Source organism: Nerophis ophidion, linkage group LG11, assembly GCF_033978795.1.
Source record: "Nerophis ophidion isolate RoL-2023_Sa linkage group LG11, RoL_Noph_v1.0, whole genome shotgun sequence".
NCBI classification, from domain to species: Eukaryota; Metazoa; Chordata; class Actinopteri; order Syngnathiformes; family Syngnathidae; genus Nerophis; species Nerophis ophidion.
This window is the reverse complement of record NC_084621.1, coordinates 45,860,097-45,876,020: the sequence shown is the minus strand read 5'-3', so window position 1 is coordinate 45,876,020 and position 15,924 is coordinate 45,860,097. Positions and strand designations below refer to the sequence as shown.

General features: G+C 36.8%; 1 protein-coding gene across 2 annotated transcripts in view; it reads right to left on the bottom strand.

Annotated features, from left to right (window-relative positions):
• Positions 1-2,568: 2,568 nt before the first annotated feature.
• Positions 2,569-15,924, bottom strand: part of LOC133562189 (protein tyrosine phosphatase type IVA 3) — a 38,511-nt gene continuing 25,155 nt past the window's right edge. The window contains exons 3-7 of one of the 2 annotated variants that reach the window (XM_061916144.1): positions 14,341-14,470; positions 14,182-14,274; positions 10,987-11,117; positions 6,288-6,362; positions 2,569-3,849 (exon numbers count right to left, since the gene is read on the bottom strand). In XM_061916144.1, the coding sequence (XP_061772128.1) occupies positions 3,732-3,849; positions 6,288-6,362; positions 10,987-11,117; positions 14,182-14,274; positions 14,341-14,436 (513 nt within the window). In that variant the 5' untranslated portion in view covers positions 14,437-14,470 and the 3' untranslated portion in view covers positions 2,569-3,731. Of the gene's footprint in view, positions 3,850-6,287; positions 6,363-10,986; positions 11,118-14,181; positions 14,275-14,340; positions 14,476-15,924 lie in introns of both variants that reach the window. The other variant, XM_061916143.1, reaches the window with a different exon arrangement.

The window sequence follows — 15,924 nt, the reverse complement described above, 5'->3', positions numbered from 1 at the left end:
ATAAACTGAAACGGAAACTGAAACAAATAAGCTTTGAGATGTTTAAAAATAAGTCACTTGTTCATTAAAACAATGCTTTATTGAACATTCTAATAGTTGGATTAAAATCCCATTTGTTTGGTGTTTAGAAGCTAGAGTAAATTGAATGTATTTTGGGAAATAGGTCAAAAGATGTTGAACCTATCTTGGAAATTAGGGCTGTGGTGTAGTAGAGCGAGTTGTCAGTGCTCGATTGGATCAGACTGTATGTATTGATGATATAAACCCACAGTGTTGCTGTAAAAGCGTATCAAGCTTCAAGATAAAAGACAAACAAGGTACAGTTACTAATCGGTGTCTGTAACATTTACACAGATGCCTAAAGAGCAACTACAATGTATTTAACAAAGGTTTTTTTTTAATTTTTGTTGTTGTTGTTGTTGTTGTGAAGCCATTTATTATTATTCATCATCAGAACATTGTTTTTAATATCACAGTGGTGAACTTATTTTTACACTTTATTTATCCAGTTAGGATAATGTTAATTAAAAATCAATGAAGTTTTTTAGGAAACAGTCTGACATTGCAACTTGTTTTTTGTATTTCAATTATTTACTTTTAGATACACATTGCAAAAGTCAACCAATAAGTGCACAACAAGTTACTAGACCGGGGGTGTCCAAAGTGCGGCACAAGGGCCATTTGAGGCCTGCGACTAATTTTTTTAATTAAAAACACTATTACAAAAAAATAAACATAGAAATTTGAATAAAAATGCAAACAGGTCAAATATTACCAGTAAATGTTTCAATATTGACACATGCAAGTGTTTTTTTACTCTGAAACTGCCGTTGCTTAAGATAGAGGATGACGTTGATCTAGAGATTAAAGCATTACAAGTAAAAATAATAAATATTGATATATATGACGTGTTTTTATAATTTTTATGAGTTTCTTTTTAACTGTCATTGCTCAAACAATACTGATGAATCAAACACAATATTGTCATGAATTATTAACCAATTCAAGGCTCCAAATATTACATTTGGAAAAATATTTTAGGGAAAAATATTGCATATTTTGTATTTTTGACAAAAAAAAAACAAAAACGAAAAAGTGTTTTACAAAGTACCGTATATCCTATCTTCTCGAACGAAAAGACATAATTACGAACGTAACACCTGCACACGCATTAACTTGTTGTCAGACGTCCTCTATTCCGCTTATAGAACCCAATAAAAACATCCAAAAAACACCGACAATACTCCATTTACATTTTGTGACTTAAATATTAACCAAGTATTAGTGATATTGTTATTATAAGGGCTAACCCACACAAACTATTTATGGTGGCGCAATGATCACAAGCTTGTGCGCCAATGTTGACATAATTGACTGATTAGCTGCTTCCTCGCTTCCTTCGAGAACCAATTTAGACTTGGGAATGGCGAGAACGACACAAAAAGAATCCTGGTTCCACCACTGTTTTCTTCGCGAGGACTCCTTCTTCATTTAAACTACAATATATGAACATCCTAGCAGTCAGCATCCGAATGACAGCAGACATTGTACAGTAAGTGATGTTTTATTATGTTTGTTGGCTCTCATAGAATCTGCAGTGAGCAGTAATCAGTGATTTTGTTAAAAAAAAAAAGAGAGAATGTTGCGAAGCACTCTTCTAACGTGTGATGTTGAACACTTAAAAATATTTCCACTAAATTCGATCTTTTTTGACAAATTCTACTTTTGACTTCCTACCAAGTGACCACAGACCAGTACACAAAACCATCTTTACTATCCATCCATCCATTTTATACCGCTTGTCCCTCTCTGTGTGGATGTTTACATTTATGTTTAAGTTTATGAGGCAATTGCTTATAAAGCTAAATTAGGGCCAAAAGTTTTGAACTAAATTTTCATGTTGAATTTTAAGAAATACGTCAGTACATCAAAAAAATAAGTATTCTTGTTGAATTTTCGAAAATACATAAGTGTATACTATTCAATATAAAAATAAGTACACATTTTCAGGCTGAAAACAATTTGTTTTTTGAACAAATTATTAAAATGTTTCACTTTCATTCATTAATTAATTTTATATTTTAGCTGATATTTTAGTCAGTTTACAATTCATTTAGTTTTTTAGGTTCAGATCATTCATTCAAGACAAAAAAATCTTAAAATCTTCTTGTGGCTGTGGCCTCTGCTCCAGAATCTTCACATTCCAGCTGTAATCCGTTTTCTGTTACAATAACACAACACAACCTCTAATAACATTCCTCACTAGATAAATTACAGCAATTAGTTGTCAGCATATAACACAGGAAGGTGTGTTAGCATAGTTTCTGACTTGCAGGATTTTCTGGCCCCTGTGGTTAATTGTCTTTGATTGTGCATAGCAAGAACTGACACTAGGTGTTGCATGATCTGGTTTATTACATATTGGCGTGGATCCAGATAAAGGGGCCTAATGATGACTTTATGTACATGTTTGCTCTAACAGTCCACTTACCTTGGGGCCAATTGTGGCATTGACCTATCAGTTTTCAGATCACTGCCGAGGGAAGAACGACACATGAGACAATGGCGCCACATATATTACTTTATATTTACATTTAGGCCACATCTTATATTTATAATATACAATGTATGGTTATTGCTTATCCCAAATTTTTCATATACCACAAATCATTTCAGAACAAAATGTACATTTTGAAATGCCATCCATCCATCCATCCATTTTTTACCCCTTGTCCCTTTCAGGGTCACGGGGGGTGCTGGAGCCTATCTCAGCTGCATTCGGGCGGAAGGCGGGGTACACCCTGGACTAGTCGCCACCTCATCACAGGGCCAACACAGATAGACAGACAACATTCACACTCACATTCACACACTAGGGCCCATTTAGTGTTGCCAATCAACCTATCCCCAGGTGAATGTCTTTGGAGGTGGGAGGAAGCCGGAGTACCCGGAGGGAACCCACGCAGTCACGGGGGGAACATGCAAACTCCACACAGAAAGAGATCGAACCCAGGACCTTCGTATTGTGAGGCACATATACTAACCCCATGTTCCACCGTGCTGCCCCATTCTGAAATGTAAACACAATATTTGTTAAAGAAAACATTGGCTGTGAAAACCAAAAGAGAAGGCTTTGGAGGGACCGTGTGTATCATTGACAAAGTTACATGCAAAAAAAATCAGGATATAATAGGACAAAATCAGCCTTTGTTTTTAAAAGTTGTCGAAATTTGGGCAACTGTGAGCAGAATTAAACTGTCAATAAATTATTCTATTATATGTAAAATACAACCAGATGTAATATATCCTGTAGGACAAAACAGCCCTTACATAATTGAGTTCAAAATGAACATTTGTGGTCACATGCTGTGTGATGAACCTGCCTTTCTCCAATGAACTGTCCCGTTTGTTACTAAGCAACCTCATAAAGCCTCAACAAGCAGACTTTTTTTTTTTTTCCATTCTCTTATCCCTGTTCTATCTAATGGAGCAAAAAAAATACTCGTTTAAAGACCCAAAGTTTTTACAAACAGGGAAAAGTGAAATAAGTCTAGAAAAAAAGCATTCATGAATTTCTTGGGGGTTGCTAAGGCCTACAGTATTTATCCACGATAGGCCTGATTATGCTGATTATGTGTGAAGGTGCTAAAGCCTTGTATGGATGTATTCCTGAGAGCGTTCTTCTTTTGGAGTATCCCCAATGTTTCGATTGTCTCTGTGCTTGCGAGTGTTCACATCACGCAACACTTGTTCTTTGGTGTGTGAGAGTCTTTGAAGCGCAGTCGCTGCTTTGACCGATATTTTTCCAGGTAAGTTAGTTGTTTACTGTTGATGGCGCCACGCCGCTTCCTGTGAAACACACCGCATTTTGTTATTGTTACATTTTTGAAATGAAACAAAACAATCTCCTATTCCTGACATTCTGGAAGTCAAATGTGGAATAATTCATATCAAATAACCTGCGTAAACAAATTAAAATAATATTATGTCCTTTATATAAATGTACAGTAAAAGGCAGTATGTAGCAGGCTTGGATTGAGAATGTCTCCACTTTAATTCAATGCATTTGAATTGATGTTGCATACAGCAAGTGCAATTGTAATTCAAATTCCGATTAAATAAAGTGTAGTTGGAATTTCAACAAGTTTCAATTGGTACATTTGGGGCCTGATTTACTGAAAGTTTGCCATAATTCCACTTTAAGTTTTGTCAAAATTTTGCACAAGCCAGAAATAATTTTGTAGGTCTAGATCAACTTTGGATGTTCCTTTGTATTTGAACTATGTTTTACATCAACAAACAATTATTCTATAGACCCGTATATAAGACACCCTTAAATTTAAGACAAGCCCTCTTTTTCAAGTCCAGTTATATATTTATATGTATATATATATATATATATATATATATATATATATATATATATATATATATATATATATATATATATATGTATATATATATACATATATATATACATATATATATATATATATATATATATATATATATATATATACATATATATACATGCATATACAAACCCCGTTTTCATATGAGTTGGTAAATATTGTTAGATGTAATTATAAACGTAATACAATTATTTGCAAATCCTTTTCAACCCATATTCAATTGAATGCACTAGAAAGACAAGATATTTAATTTAACTCATAAACTTTATTTTTTTTTTGCAAATAATTAACTTTGAATCTCATGGCTGCAACACGTGCCAAAGTAGTTGGGAAAGGGCATGTTCACCACTGTGTTACATCACATTTTCTTTTAACAACACTCAATAAACGTTTGGGAACTGAGGAAACTAATTGTTGAAGCTTTGAAAGTGGAATTCTTTACTTTTCTTGCTTGATGTACAGCTTAAGTTGTTCAACAGTCCGGAGTCTTGTTGTTATATTTTACGCTTCATAATGCGCACACATTTTTGATGGGAGACATGTCTGGACTATAGGCGGGCCAGGAAAGGAGCCGCACTCTTTTACTACGAAGCCACGCTGTTGCAACAATATATGTTGCTCCAAAACCTGTATGTACCTTTCAGCATTAATGATGCCTTCACAGATGTGTAAGTTACCCATGCCTTGGGCACTAATACACCCCCATACCATCACACGTACTGCCTTTTACATTTTGCGCCTATAACAATACGGATGGTTAACTTCCTCTTTGTTCCGGAGGACACCACGTCCACAGTTTCCAAATATAATTTGAAATGTGTACTCGTCAGACCACAGAACACTTTTCCACTTTGCATCAGTCCATCTTAGATGACCTCGGGCCCAGTGAAGCCAACGGTGTTCCAGATTGTTGTTGATGAATGGCTTTCGCTTTGCATAGTACAGTTTTAACTTGCACTTACGGATGTAGCAACCAACTGTAGTTACTGACAGTGGTTTTATGAAGTGTTCCTGAGCCTTTTGATGATTTTACGGACTGTAGTTGGTAAAATCCCAAAATTCTTTGCAATAGCTCGTTAAGAAATGTTGTTCTGAAACTGTTCGACAATTTGCTTACAAAGTGGTGACCCTCACCCTGTCCTTCTTTGTTAATTACTTAGCATTTCATGGAAGCTACTTTTATACCCAATCATGGCACCCAACTGTTCCCAATTAGCCAGCACACCTGTGGGATGTTCCAAAGAAGTGTTTGATGAGCATTCCTCAACTTTATCAGTATTGCCACCTTTCCCAACTTCTTTGTCACGTGTTGCTGGCATCAAATTCTAAAGTTAATGGTTATTTGAAAAAAAAAAAAAGGTTTATCAGTTTGAACATCAAATATGTTGTCTTTGTAGCATATTCACCTGAATATGGGTTGAAAATGATTTGCAAAGTATTTTATTCCGTGTATATTTACATCTAACACAAATTCCCAACTCATATGGAAACAGGATTTGTATATATATACATAAATATATATATATATATATATATATATATATATACATATATATATATATATATATGTATATATATATATATATATATATATATATATATATATCAATCAATCAATGTTTACTTATATATATATATATATATATATATAATTTTCTACTGCTTATTCCCTTTGGGGCTGCGGGGGCGGGGGGCTGGTCCCTATAAATCTCAACATCCCACATTTTACCAGATTTTTTTCAGGGTAAAACATTGTATATTCAGATTAATACAGCAATTTATAGTGTTTCCCAATCACACTGTTATAAAATATGATTCCCATCTTATTTATCCACACATCACTTCAGTCCTATTATCAGTGAAAAATATACTAACTGTCGGATCAGCTGAATAGCATCTTCATACTTCATCCCACTCTCTATCAAAGCCAGCGCAACCAGCACAGGAGCCCTGTGTGCACATGTAGACACAAAGTTATTATATCTGTCGGAAACACATCTTTCTTTGATAATTGTAACACAATCCATCCATGCACAATTTATATATTAACGCAATCGCTCATTTTGCTAGTTTTTAATGAGAATTATCACCACAAACACACAAAATATGACACGGTCATGAAACTTGCAGTTGTATAAAAAATTGTTGGTACAGAGGTTGTCACAGATCAGGTGGCCCAGTGTTTTTCATCAAATGAACCGTATTTTTATAGTAGTTTAATTACACCAAATCCAGTATATCATCCAGTGATGCAAGGCTATTCAAACCTTTGCTGGGGGACACTTTAGAACATTTTGTGCGAATGTCTGTGGTGGCCCTATTTTGCATGAAGAAGCGCATGTAAAATGTCAATGAATGACAAAGCGCTTTGTATGAAATGTTACCACATACAAATTCCTAGCCCATTCCTGCTCCATTACTGGTAAGACTATGGTGGCAAAAGTTACCAAAAAGGTTTGCAATGTCCCCTGGGGTGCCAGGCGTAAGTGCTGGGCTGGTAAACAATCACCCTGAGATTGAAGGTGATGGGTCAGGAAGACCAGCAAATGTATGTTTTATTTATGTAAATTGGTTATTTTCCAATTAAAAAATAATTATTGAACAGTTGCTTTCCTACAAATTTGTTTTATTACAAAACAAGTATTTGATTATGTCCAAGTTGAATTTAAAAAAAAAAAAAAGTATAAAAATCGTTTCACATTATTACAACTGTACAAACAAATGTTGTCAAGAGAGGGGTCTCAAAATAAAATTCTGCTTTAGCCTTGGTAAAGATGCTAAAACCAATCCAATGTACTATGCTAAGCTACCTGAATAAAACATTTTAGCTTTGTGTTATAGGTGACAAATGCCATTTTGAAATATGTAAAACAACGCATTATAAATTATCTTATTTTCAGAAAATACGGAAAGCCAATAAAAATGTGTTGCCAGACAAAAATGTTCACTTTGGACACTGCTACACTACTGCAATGATACTAGGAGTTTCATATGGCCCCATTGGTCGCTTTATACCTAACACATAAAACGTGACAAATTGGGGGGGCACTAGCCATTTAAGCCACTAAACAGCAGGAGAGTGTTAAATATCTTAAAATATGTTTTGTGGTATTCCAACTTGGACCACAGCGTCAGTTGCTATGTCGAGTGGCGCTTTCCATTGTTTTCAGCAGACTTTGTTGCAAGATGATTAACCCCCCACATTCCTCTCACGCAAGATCCACCCAGGAAGGAGGCCATATGAATCCCTTTTCTACTGCACGTATGTGGGCCTCGCTACCGCGTAGAATAATGAACCCATGGATGGCTGTTCATCAATTAAATGTTTTAGCTGATGAACCGTGCTTCCTTTTTTAAAGGAATCTTTCATCTGAGCATCATTTTTACACCAAAAGAGGCTATACTAGCTCGACAGTGCAAGTCCTGGCTTGAAAATTTTAAAAAGTGGACTGGACATGCCCTAGCTGCTCTATAAGTCTACTGGTGGAGAGCACTGACTGACTAGTCCAGCATGGTAACCCTACAACCTTAGTTTCCGGCTATACCTGTTTATTAGTGTTTCTTTTGTCATTTACAATACATGCTTTACAGCCAATTAAATAATGACGTTTATGGTCTATTTCAGTGATTCTCAAACTGTGGTACGCATACCACTCGTGGTACGCAGTCTCCATCTAGTGGTACGCCGAAGGTTCACTTAATCAAATATTCAAACATAGTGTTACTCTTTCAAGTCCACAGGATCTGCTGGAAGTCACACATTACATACATCAAAGGGAAGTTGGCGAGAAGTATTGCTGTCCTGGGTAAAACAAGGCACATTCTTAATCAAAAAACATTACACACTCTTTATTGTACACTTGTTTGACCATATTTGAGTTACTGTCTAGAAGTTTGGGGAAATACATACAGGACGAACATCCAACCACTATTCATAATGCAAAAAAGGGCCATCAGACTGATACATAACACAGGACCCCGAGAACACACTAATGGATTATTTATAAAAAACATTTGATTTAAAACTACCACATCTCCTCCAACTCAAGACTGCCCAAATGATTTATAAAGCAAGTAAAGATTCACTTCCAACAGGGTTACAGAGAAGATTTTTACAGAGAGAAGGGAATTATAATTTAAGAGGAGAACTACTTTTTAAGATCCAATATTGTAGAACAACGCAGAAACGAATGAGTATAACAATAGCAGGGGTTAAAATATGGAACTGTTTAAAGAATGAAATAAAACACAGCACCAAAATAAACCAGTTTAAAAAGCTTTTTAAATCATTTATCATTAGTAAATATAAGAAAGAAGAGCAAACATTGTTTTAGAAAGACAATAATATATAATATGTATATAAATACAATTTATGATTTCATAATTATACATATAGGTTATATTAAAATGTATATATTACCACTTTATATGGAATTTAAATAAATTGTGTATATAATATATATATATATATATATATATATATATATATATATATATACATATATATATATATATATATATATATATATATATATATATAAGTGTACAAATGTATATGTTTGATTTAAATGTTAAACTGTGTATATGAGACGTGTGCTACATATATGTTGCTTATATATTGTTTAAAAAAAAAGTAATATAAGTGAAGCATGTTTTAGATTTTATATATTTTGAACCTTGTTCTTCTTGTGATGGGGTAGGTTTATATAAGCGTTGCTTCAACCTACACCCTTTCGGCTCAATCATTGGTCAAACGAGTGTTTTTTTTATTTTCTTTTTTGTTGTTGTTGTTCTTTGTTTTATGTGAAGATTGCCGAAATAAATAAATAAATACTAAATAAATAAATAAGTGTTTTTTATGTTGTTGTGCCCCAAATATATTAAATATGCTTGTTTAACAAGACCGCTGCCTTGTTTTAAAGACTTTTTAGGCTTACTGCGCTACTGAAATTTAAAGGCCTACTGAAACCCACTACTACCGACCACGCATTCTGTTAGTTTATAAATCAATGATGAAATATTAACATTGCAACACATGCCATTACAGCCTTTTTACTTTACTAAATTGCAATTTTAAATTTCCCGCAAGTTTCTTGTTAAAAACGTCGCGTAATGATGACGCGTATGCGTGACGTCACGGACTGTAAGGAAAGATTAGCGCTGCACCAAACACGGCTAAAAATCGTCTCTGTTCATGGCGTAGTTACACAGTATTTTGGACATCTGTGTTGCTTAATATTTTGCAATTTGTTCATTTAATAATGGAGACTATAAAGAACAATGCTGTTGGTGGAAAGCGGTGGATTGCAGCTGTCTTTAGCACCGAGACACACCCGGTGTTTCTTTGTTTGTTGTGAAGCGGAGCGGTCAAGCGAACATGTTTTCTCTACGTCAACCAGCATGATTTTGGATGGGGAAATTGTGATATATATCTTACCGGAGAAATCATTAGATTATTCGTCGTCCTGCAGCAGCTGTTTAAAAGGCAGCTGTGAGCTTGGCTCCTCTGCTTCTCTCTGAGACCCTTCGTGTTCACCGCAGCCATCCGACCTCGAAGTATGTCTTTGCAATCTTTAAAATCTCACTAAAACACTATTAAAACAATAAGCAGATAAGGGATCTTCCAGAATTATCCTACTAAATGTGTCTAATTACATCTGAAACGCTCACACTGCCGCCGCCCGGAGCAGTCGCTTTTTTTTTTCTTTTTCTTTTTTCTAGTCCTTCACTATCAATATCCTAATTCACAAATCTTTCATCCTAAATTAATGGGGAAATTGTCGCTTTCTCGGTCCAAATTGCTCTTAAAGCTGGTGGCTCCCATTAAAAAAAATGTGAATATTTGTGGAGCCCTGCAACTCGTGACGTCACGCGCACATACTTCCGGTAAAGGCAGGGCTTTTCTATTAGCGGGCAAAAGTTGCAAACTTTATTGTCGATGTTCTCTACTAAATCCTTTCAGCAAAAATATGGCAATATTGCGAAATGATCAAGTATGACACATAGAATAAACCTGCTATCCCCGTTTAAATAAGAAAATCCAATTTCAGTAGGCTTTTAATGTTTGTCATTTTGGTGGTACTTGGAGTGCCAAGTGTTTTCTGAGGTGGTACTTGGTGGAAAAAAGTTTGAGAATCACTGGTCTGTCTTTTTTTGTCAGAGTTACACATTTTGGAAAAGAATAGCCATTTTCGCCAAAAGACACATGCCCACTTTAGAATTTAAAGTTAAAGTACCAATGATTGTCACAAACACACTAGGTGTGGTGAAATTTGTCCTCTGCAATTGACCCATCCCGTTGTTCACCCCCGGGGAGGTGAGGGGAGCAGTGAGCAGCAGGAGTGGCCATGCTCGGGAATAAATGTTGGTGATTTAACCCCCAACTCTAATCCTTGATGCTGCGTGCCAAGCAGGGAGGTAATGGGTCCCATTTTTATAGTATTTGGTATGACTCGAAGACGCTGCTTCTCAGGGAATTGAGCAAAGAGAATTCTTAAAAGTGTGAAAATTGCCATCATGACCAAACATGATCCGATGACATAAGAGTGAACATGTTGTTTGATGGGTCGCTAACCTTCCAAGGCCTGCTACGCAGTGAACTGCCACACAGCATCCTGGATCTTCCTGAAATTTCTTCTTCAGCAGACTCAACCAATCGTCAACGAGCTTACTTGGGGGCGGCGCTCCATCATCAAAAGGCCAATCCTAAATAAGAAACAGAACAGTAAACAGAAGCACATTTGTCTTTTTCGCTTTGTGACTAAAGAATATTCAGGATTACACCAGTGTAGTACAGTGTGATGGAGATAAATATAAATGTCAAATGGGCTATTTGCTTTGGAGGCGAATCAATCTAATATTGATATCAGATATTCGTCCGATATCAGGGCAGAGCGGAGGAACAGGGATCCTGGGCTCGGGATCTTTCTGTGTGGAGTTTGCATGTTCTCCCTGTGACTGCGTGGGTTCCCTTCGGGTACGCCGGCTTCCTCCCACTGATTGGCAACACTAAATGGTCCCTAATGTGAGTGTGAATGTTGTCTGTCTATTTGTGTTGGCCCTGTGATGAGGTGGCAACTTGTCCAGAGACCAGCACCCCCCGCCACTCCGAAAGGGACAAGTGGTAGAAAATGGATAGTCGGAAATCAGTAAAACAAAAATGTATGGGACTATATAAACTTTCATGCAAAATGTCCGATATAAACTACAATACAAGCAGTCTTGCAGCATATTTATTTGTGCAAAGCTGGATAGCCTGTTAATATCTAAATATCCTCCAATAAGCAAAGTGGGTGTATCGTTTCTTGTATTAAAATTAGCGACCATAAACACATTCGTTACTTGATTGACATACACGTCAAGCGAGGATCTTGTGAGATGAACGTGAGAAGCACTTTCTATCTCCGTACCGGCTGTCAAAACCGTAAAGCCCAACTGCACAGTTCCTGTCTTCACAATAAAAGTGTTGTGTGCTGTGCTAACAAAATGAGGGTCTCAGAAAACTCGCGCACACCATCTAGCGAGCAATGGAGGTAACTCAAATGTATTTCTCGTAAAGAGTATTCAAACTAGTATGGAAGCTGAAATAAGATAAAAAAAACAACCACTTGTATGTGGTATTGGAAGGAGAGGAGCACTTTTTCTCCCATCCACAATCAATGTAAATTTGAAGTTGAGGAACTTATCAACTTATCAGCACTACTGTAAATCCTTTCCAATACCAATCAATACAAGTCATCATAATACGGTACTGAATACCATCCATCCATCCATCTTCTTTCGCTTATCCGAGGTCGGGTCGCGGGGGCTGCAGCCTAAGCAGGGAAGCCCAGACGTTCCTCTCCCCAGCCACTTCGTCCAGCTCTTCCCGGGGAATCCTGAGGCGTTCCCCGGCCAGCCGGGAGACATAGTCTTCCCAACGTGTCCTGGGTCTTCCCCGTGGCCTCAGTGATTCTCGAACTGTGGTACTCATACCACTAGTGGTACGCAGTTCCTGTCTTCACAAATATATATATATTTGTGTCATAGCTTGGTCCGCATTTCCGGCAGTAAGTTGGACACGATTCCAGGCTGTCCTTTGTCACCGATTGGGTTCATAACTTTTATGGACAGAATTCCGACTTACTGCCGGAAATGCGGACCAAGCTCTGTCACAAATATATATATATATATATATATATATATATATATATATATATATATATAAGTAAGTCGGACACGATTACAGGCTGTCCTTTGTCACCGATTTGGTTCATAACTAGGGCTGCGAATCTTTGGGTGTCCCACGATTAGATACATAATCAATTCTTGGGGTCACGATTCGATAATATATCGGGGGTTTTTTTTGATTCAACGCGATTCTCGATTCAAAAACGATATTTTTCTGATTCAAAGCGATTCTGTATTCATTCAATACATAGGATTTCAGCAGGATCTACCCCAGTCTGCTGACATGCTAGCAGAGTAGTAGATTTTTTTTTAAAAGCTTTTATAATTGTAAAGGACAATGTTTTATCAACTGATTGCAATAATGTAAATTTGTTTTAACTATTAAATGAACGAAATATACGACTTATTTTATCTTGGTAAAAACATTGGACACAGTGTGTTGTCAAGCTTATGAGATGTGATGGAAGTGTAAGCCACTGTGACACTATTGTTCTTTTTTTATTTTTATAAATTTCTAATGATAATGTCAATGAGGGATTTTTAATCACTGCTATGCTGAGAGTATAACTAAGATTGATACTGTTGTTGATAATATTCATTTTTGTTTCACTACTTTTGGTTTGTTCTGTGTCGTGTTTGTGTCTCCTCAATTGCTCTGTTTATTGCAGTTCTGAGTGTTGCTGGGTCAGGTTTGGTTTTGGAATTGGATTGCATTGTTATGGTATTGCTGTGTATAGTTTTGTTGGAGAGCTTCACGGTGGAGGAGGGGTTAGTGCGTCTGCCTCACAATACGAAGGTCCTGGGTTCAATCCCAGGCTCAGGATCTTTCTGTGTGGAGTTTGCATGTTCTCCTCGTGAATGCGTGGGTTCCCTCCGGGTACTCCGGCTTCCTCCCACTTCCAAAGACATGCACCTGGGGATAGGTTGATTGGCAACACTAAATTGGCCCTAGTGTGTGAATGTGAGTGTGAATGTTGTCTTTCTATCTGTGTTGGCCCTGTGATGAGGTAGCGACTTGTCCAGGGTCTACCCCGCCTTCCGCCCGATCGTAGCTGAGATAGGCGCCAGCACCCCCCGCAACCCCAAAAAGGGAATAAGCGGTAGAAAATGGATGGATGTTTTGTTGGATTGATAAAAAAAAATTAAAAATAAATGAATAATAAAATAAAATAAAAATCGATTTTTTTTTAAATGACAATCGATTCTGAATCGCACAACGTGAGAATCGCGATTTGTATCTGAATCGCTTTTCCCCACACCCCTAATATATATATATATATATATATACTTTTTGACTAATTTCACTTGATCAAACCTTTTCTAACATTCCACGTGACAAAATAAATACTATAAGTATGCACTACAATTCCTGCTGATATCCATCCATCCATCCATTTACTACCGCTTATTCCCTTTGGGGTCGCAGAGGGCGCTGGTGCCTATCTCAGCTACAATCGAGCGGAAGGCGGCGTACACCCTGTACAAGTCGCCACCTCATCGCAGAGCTCCTGCTGATATCATATCGGATCAATATCGGTATACCCAAGGCCCCAATATCGTTATATTTGAACACTCCTAGCCTTTGTGTGTTTGTCCTCACCACCACTGTAATGCCATCTTTCTCCAGTGGTGTTTTGTCGTACGTGATGTCACACACTCGGACCACTGTTGTAGCCCCAAATCGCTTCAGGTCCTAGAAAGAACAACGCAGTTTTAATACCTCAAAGTTGTTTTCATTAAGCGGGTATGACTTAATTACCTCAATAAAAGAGCTGAGTGTGCTGTCTGTTGGATTGTGGGTAATGAGAAATCTCATGTTCTTGTGGCTCAGTTCCACAGGAGCAGGACGGTTCATGGTGAACAATGTAGCTTTTGTCACACAAAGACTTCTGACCTTAACATGTAAGGAATTAAAATTGGATTAAAACTATATAAACATTAAAATACAATTCCAACATGATATTGCACTCTGGATACAGTGTAGTCTTTAGCAAGAATTTATCTACTACAACTATTTATGTTGTACTTTTCATTTTTTGACGACTACACAATGGAAATACTTAAGGTTTGAGGTAGTTATATGTAAGGTTTAAGTCAGGTCTCCTCACTCATCTTTGCACTTACATCTGCATTGACCTGACCGCCATTTATAAAACAATCTTGCCTTCCTGCCTACTTCCTCTAAACAATCTGTTTAGTATTTTCACAATTCATGATATTTTTCCCAGTTGTGACGTCAGCGGATATATCCATGTATGGTAGAGATTTACCTGAAGAGCATTATGCCAGTCCTAAGTCTAATTCTAATACAAAGTGTCGTACGTAGTTTTAACATATCTAGTTATATCTGTCAGTAGACTCGCTATGGAAGTACTAAAAACTACAACAAAGATGACAGTGAAAAGATGGAGTTAAAGTGGAGGCATGTAAATAAGGCTGCCCACAAAACGACACATCCCAAGGAGACGATCAGAAAGCAGCTTGTAAAACAAAAGCTATGCAACATTTTGATCAAAGGCCAAACATTACATGCCATGTAGACCACAAAGAAAAGTTTTAATTGTAGAAAAAAAAATCATAATTATGGTGTTTGGCACTTTTGACTATATTTGCCTTAAAGTTAAAGTTAAAGTACCAATGATTGTCACACACAAACAAGGTGTTTATTCTCTGCATTTGACCCATCACCCTTGATCACCCCCTGGGAGGTGAGGGGAGCATTGAGCAGCAGCGTTGGCCGCGCCCGGGAATTATTTTTGGTGATTTAACTCCCAATTCCAACCCTTGATGCTGAGCGACAAGCAGGGAGGCAATGGGTCCCATTTTTATAGTCTTTGTTGTGACTCGGCCGGGGTTTGAACTCACAACCTACCGATCTCAGGGCGGACACTCTAACCACTAGGCCACTGAGTACATTACAATCTTACATTACAATTGCATGTAATGTAAGAGAATATGTGTTTTTGTTGATAATCGTTCTTATTTTGTTGCAATTCTACATTGTTAAATTGCTCACAAAGAAGTTTGTTGAGAAAAAAAAATGTGTGTGTGTGTGAGTGTGTGTGTGTGTGTGTGTGTGTGTGTGTGTGTGTGTGTGTGTGTGTGTGTGTGTGTGTGTGTGTGTGCCTTTATTTTGATTATAATCAAAAACATTAAATCAAAGACAAAATCATAAAAGTATCTTGTAATATGTGAAGTAAAAAAGTATTGCCACTACTGATCCCTTAATATCTCGCCCACCCCAATTGCAAACTACTATACTTTTTACAACTTTTGCAAATAAATATAATTAACATTGAATGTTAAATATTGCTGGGTGCCACTTAAAATATATTTCTAAACA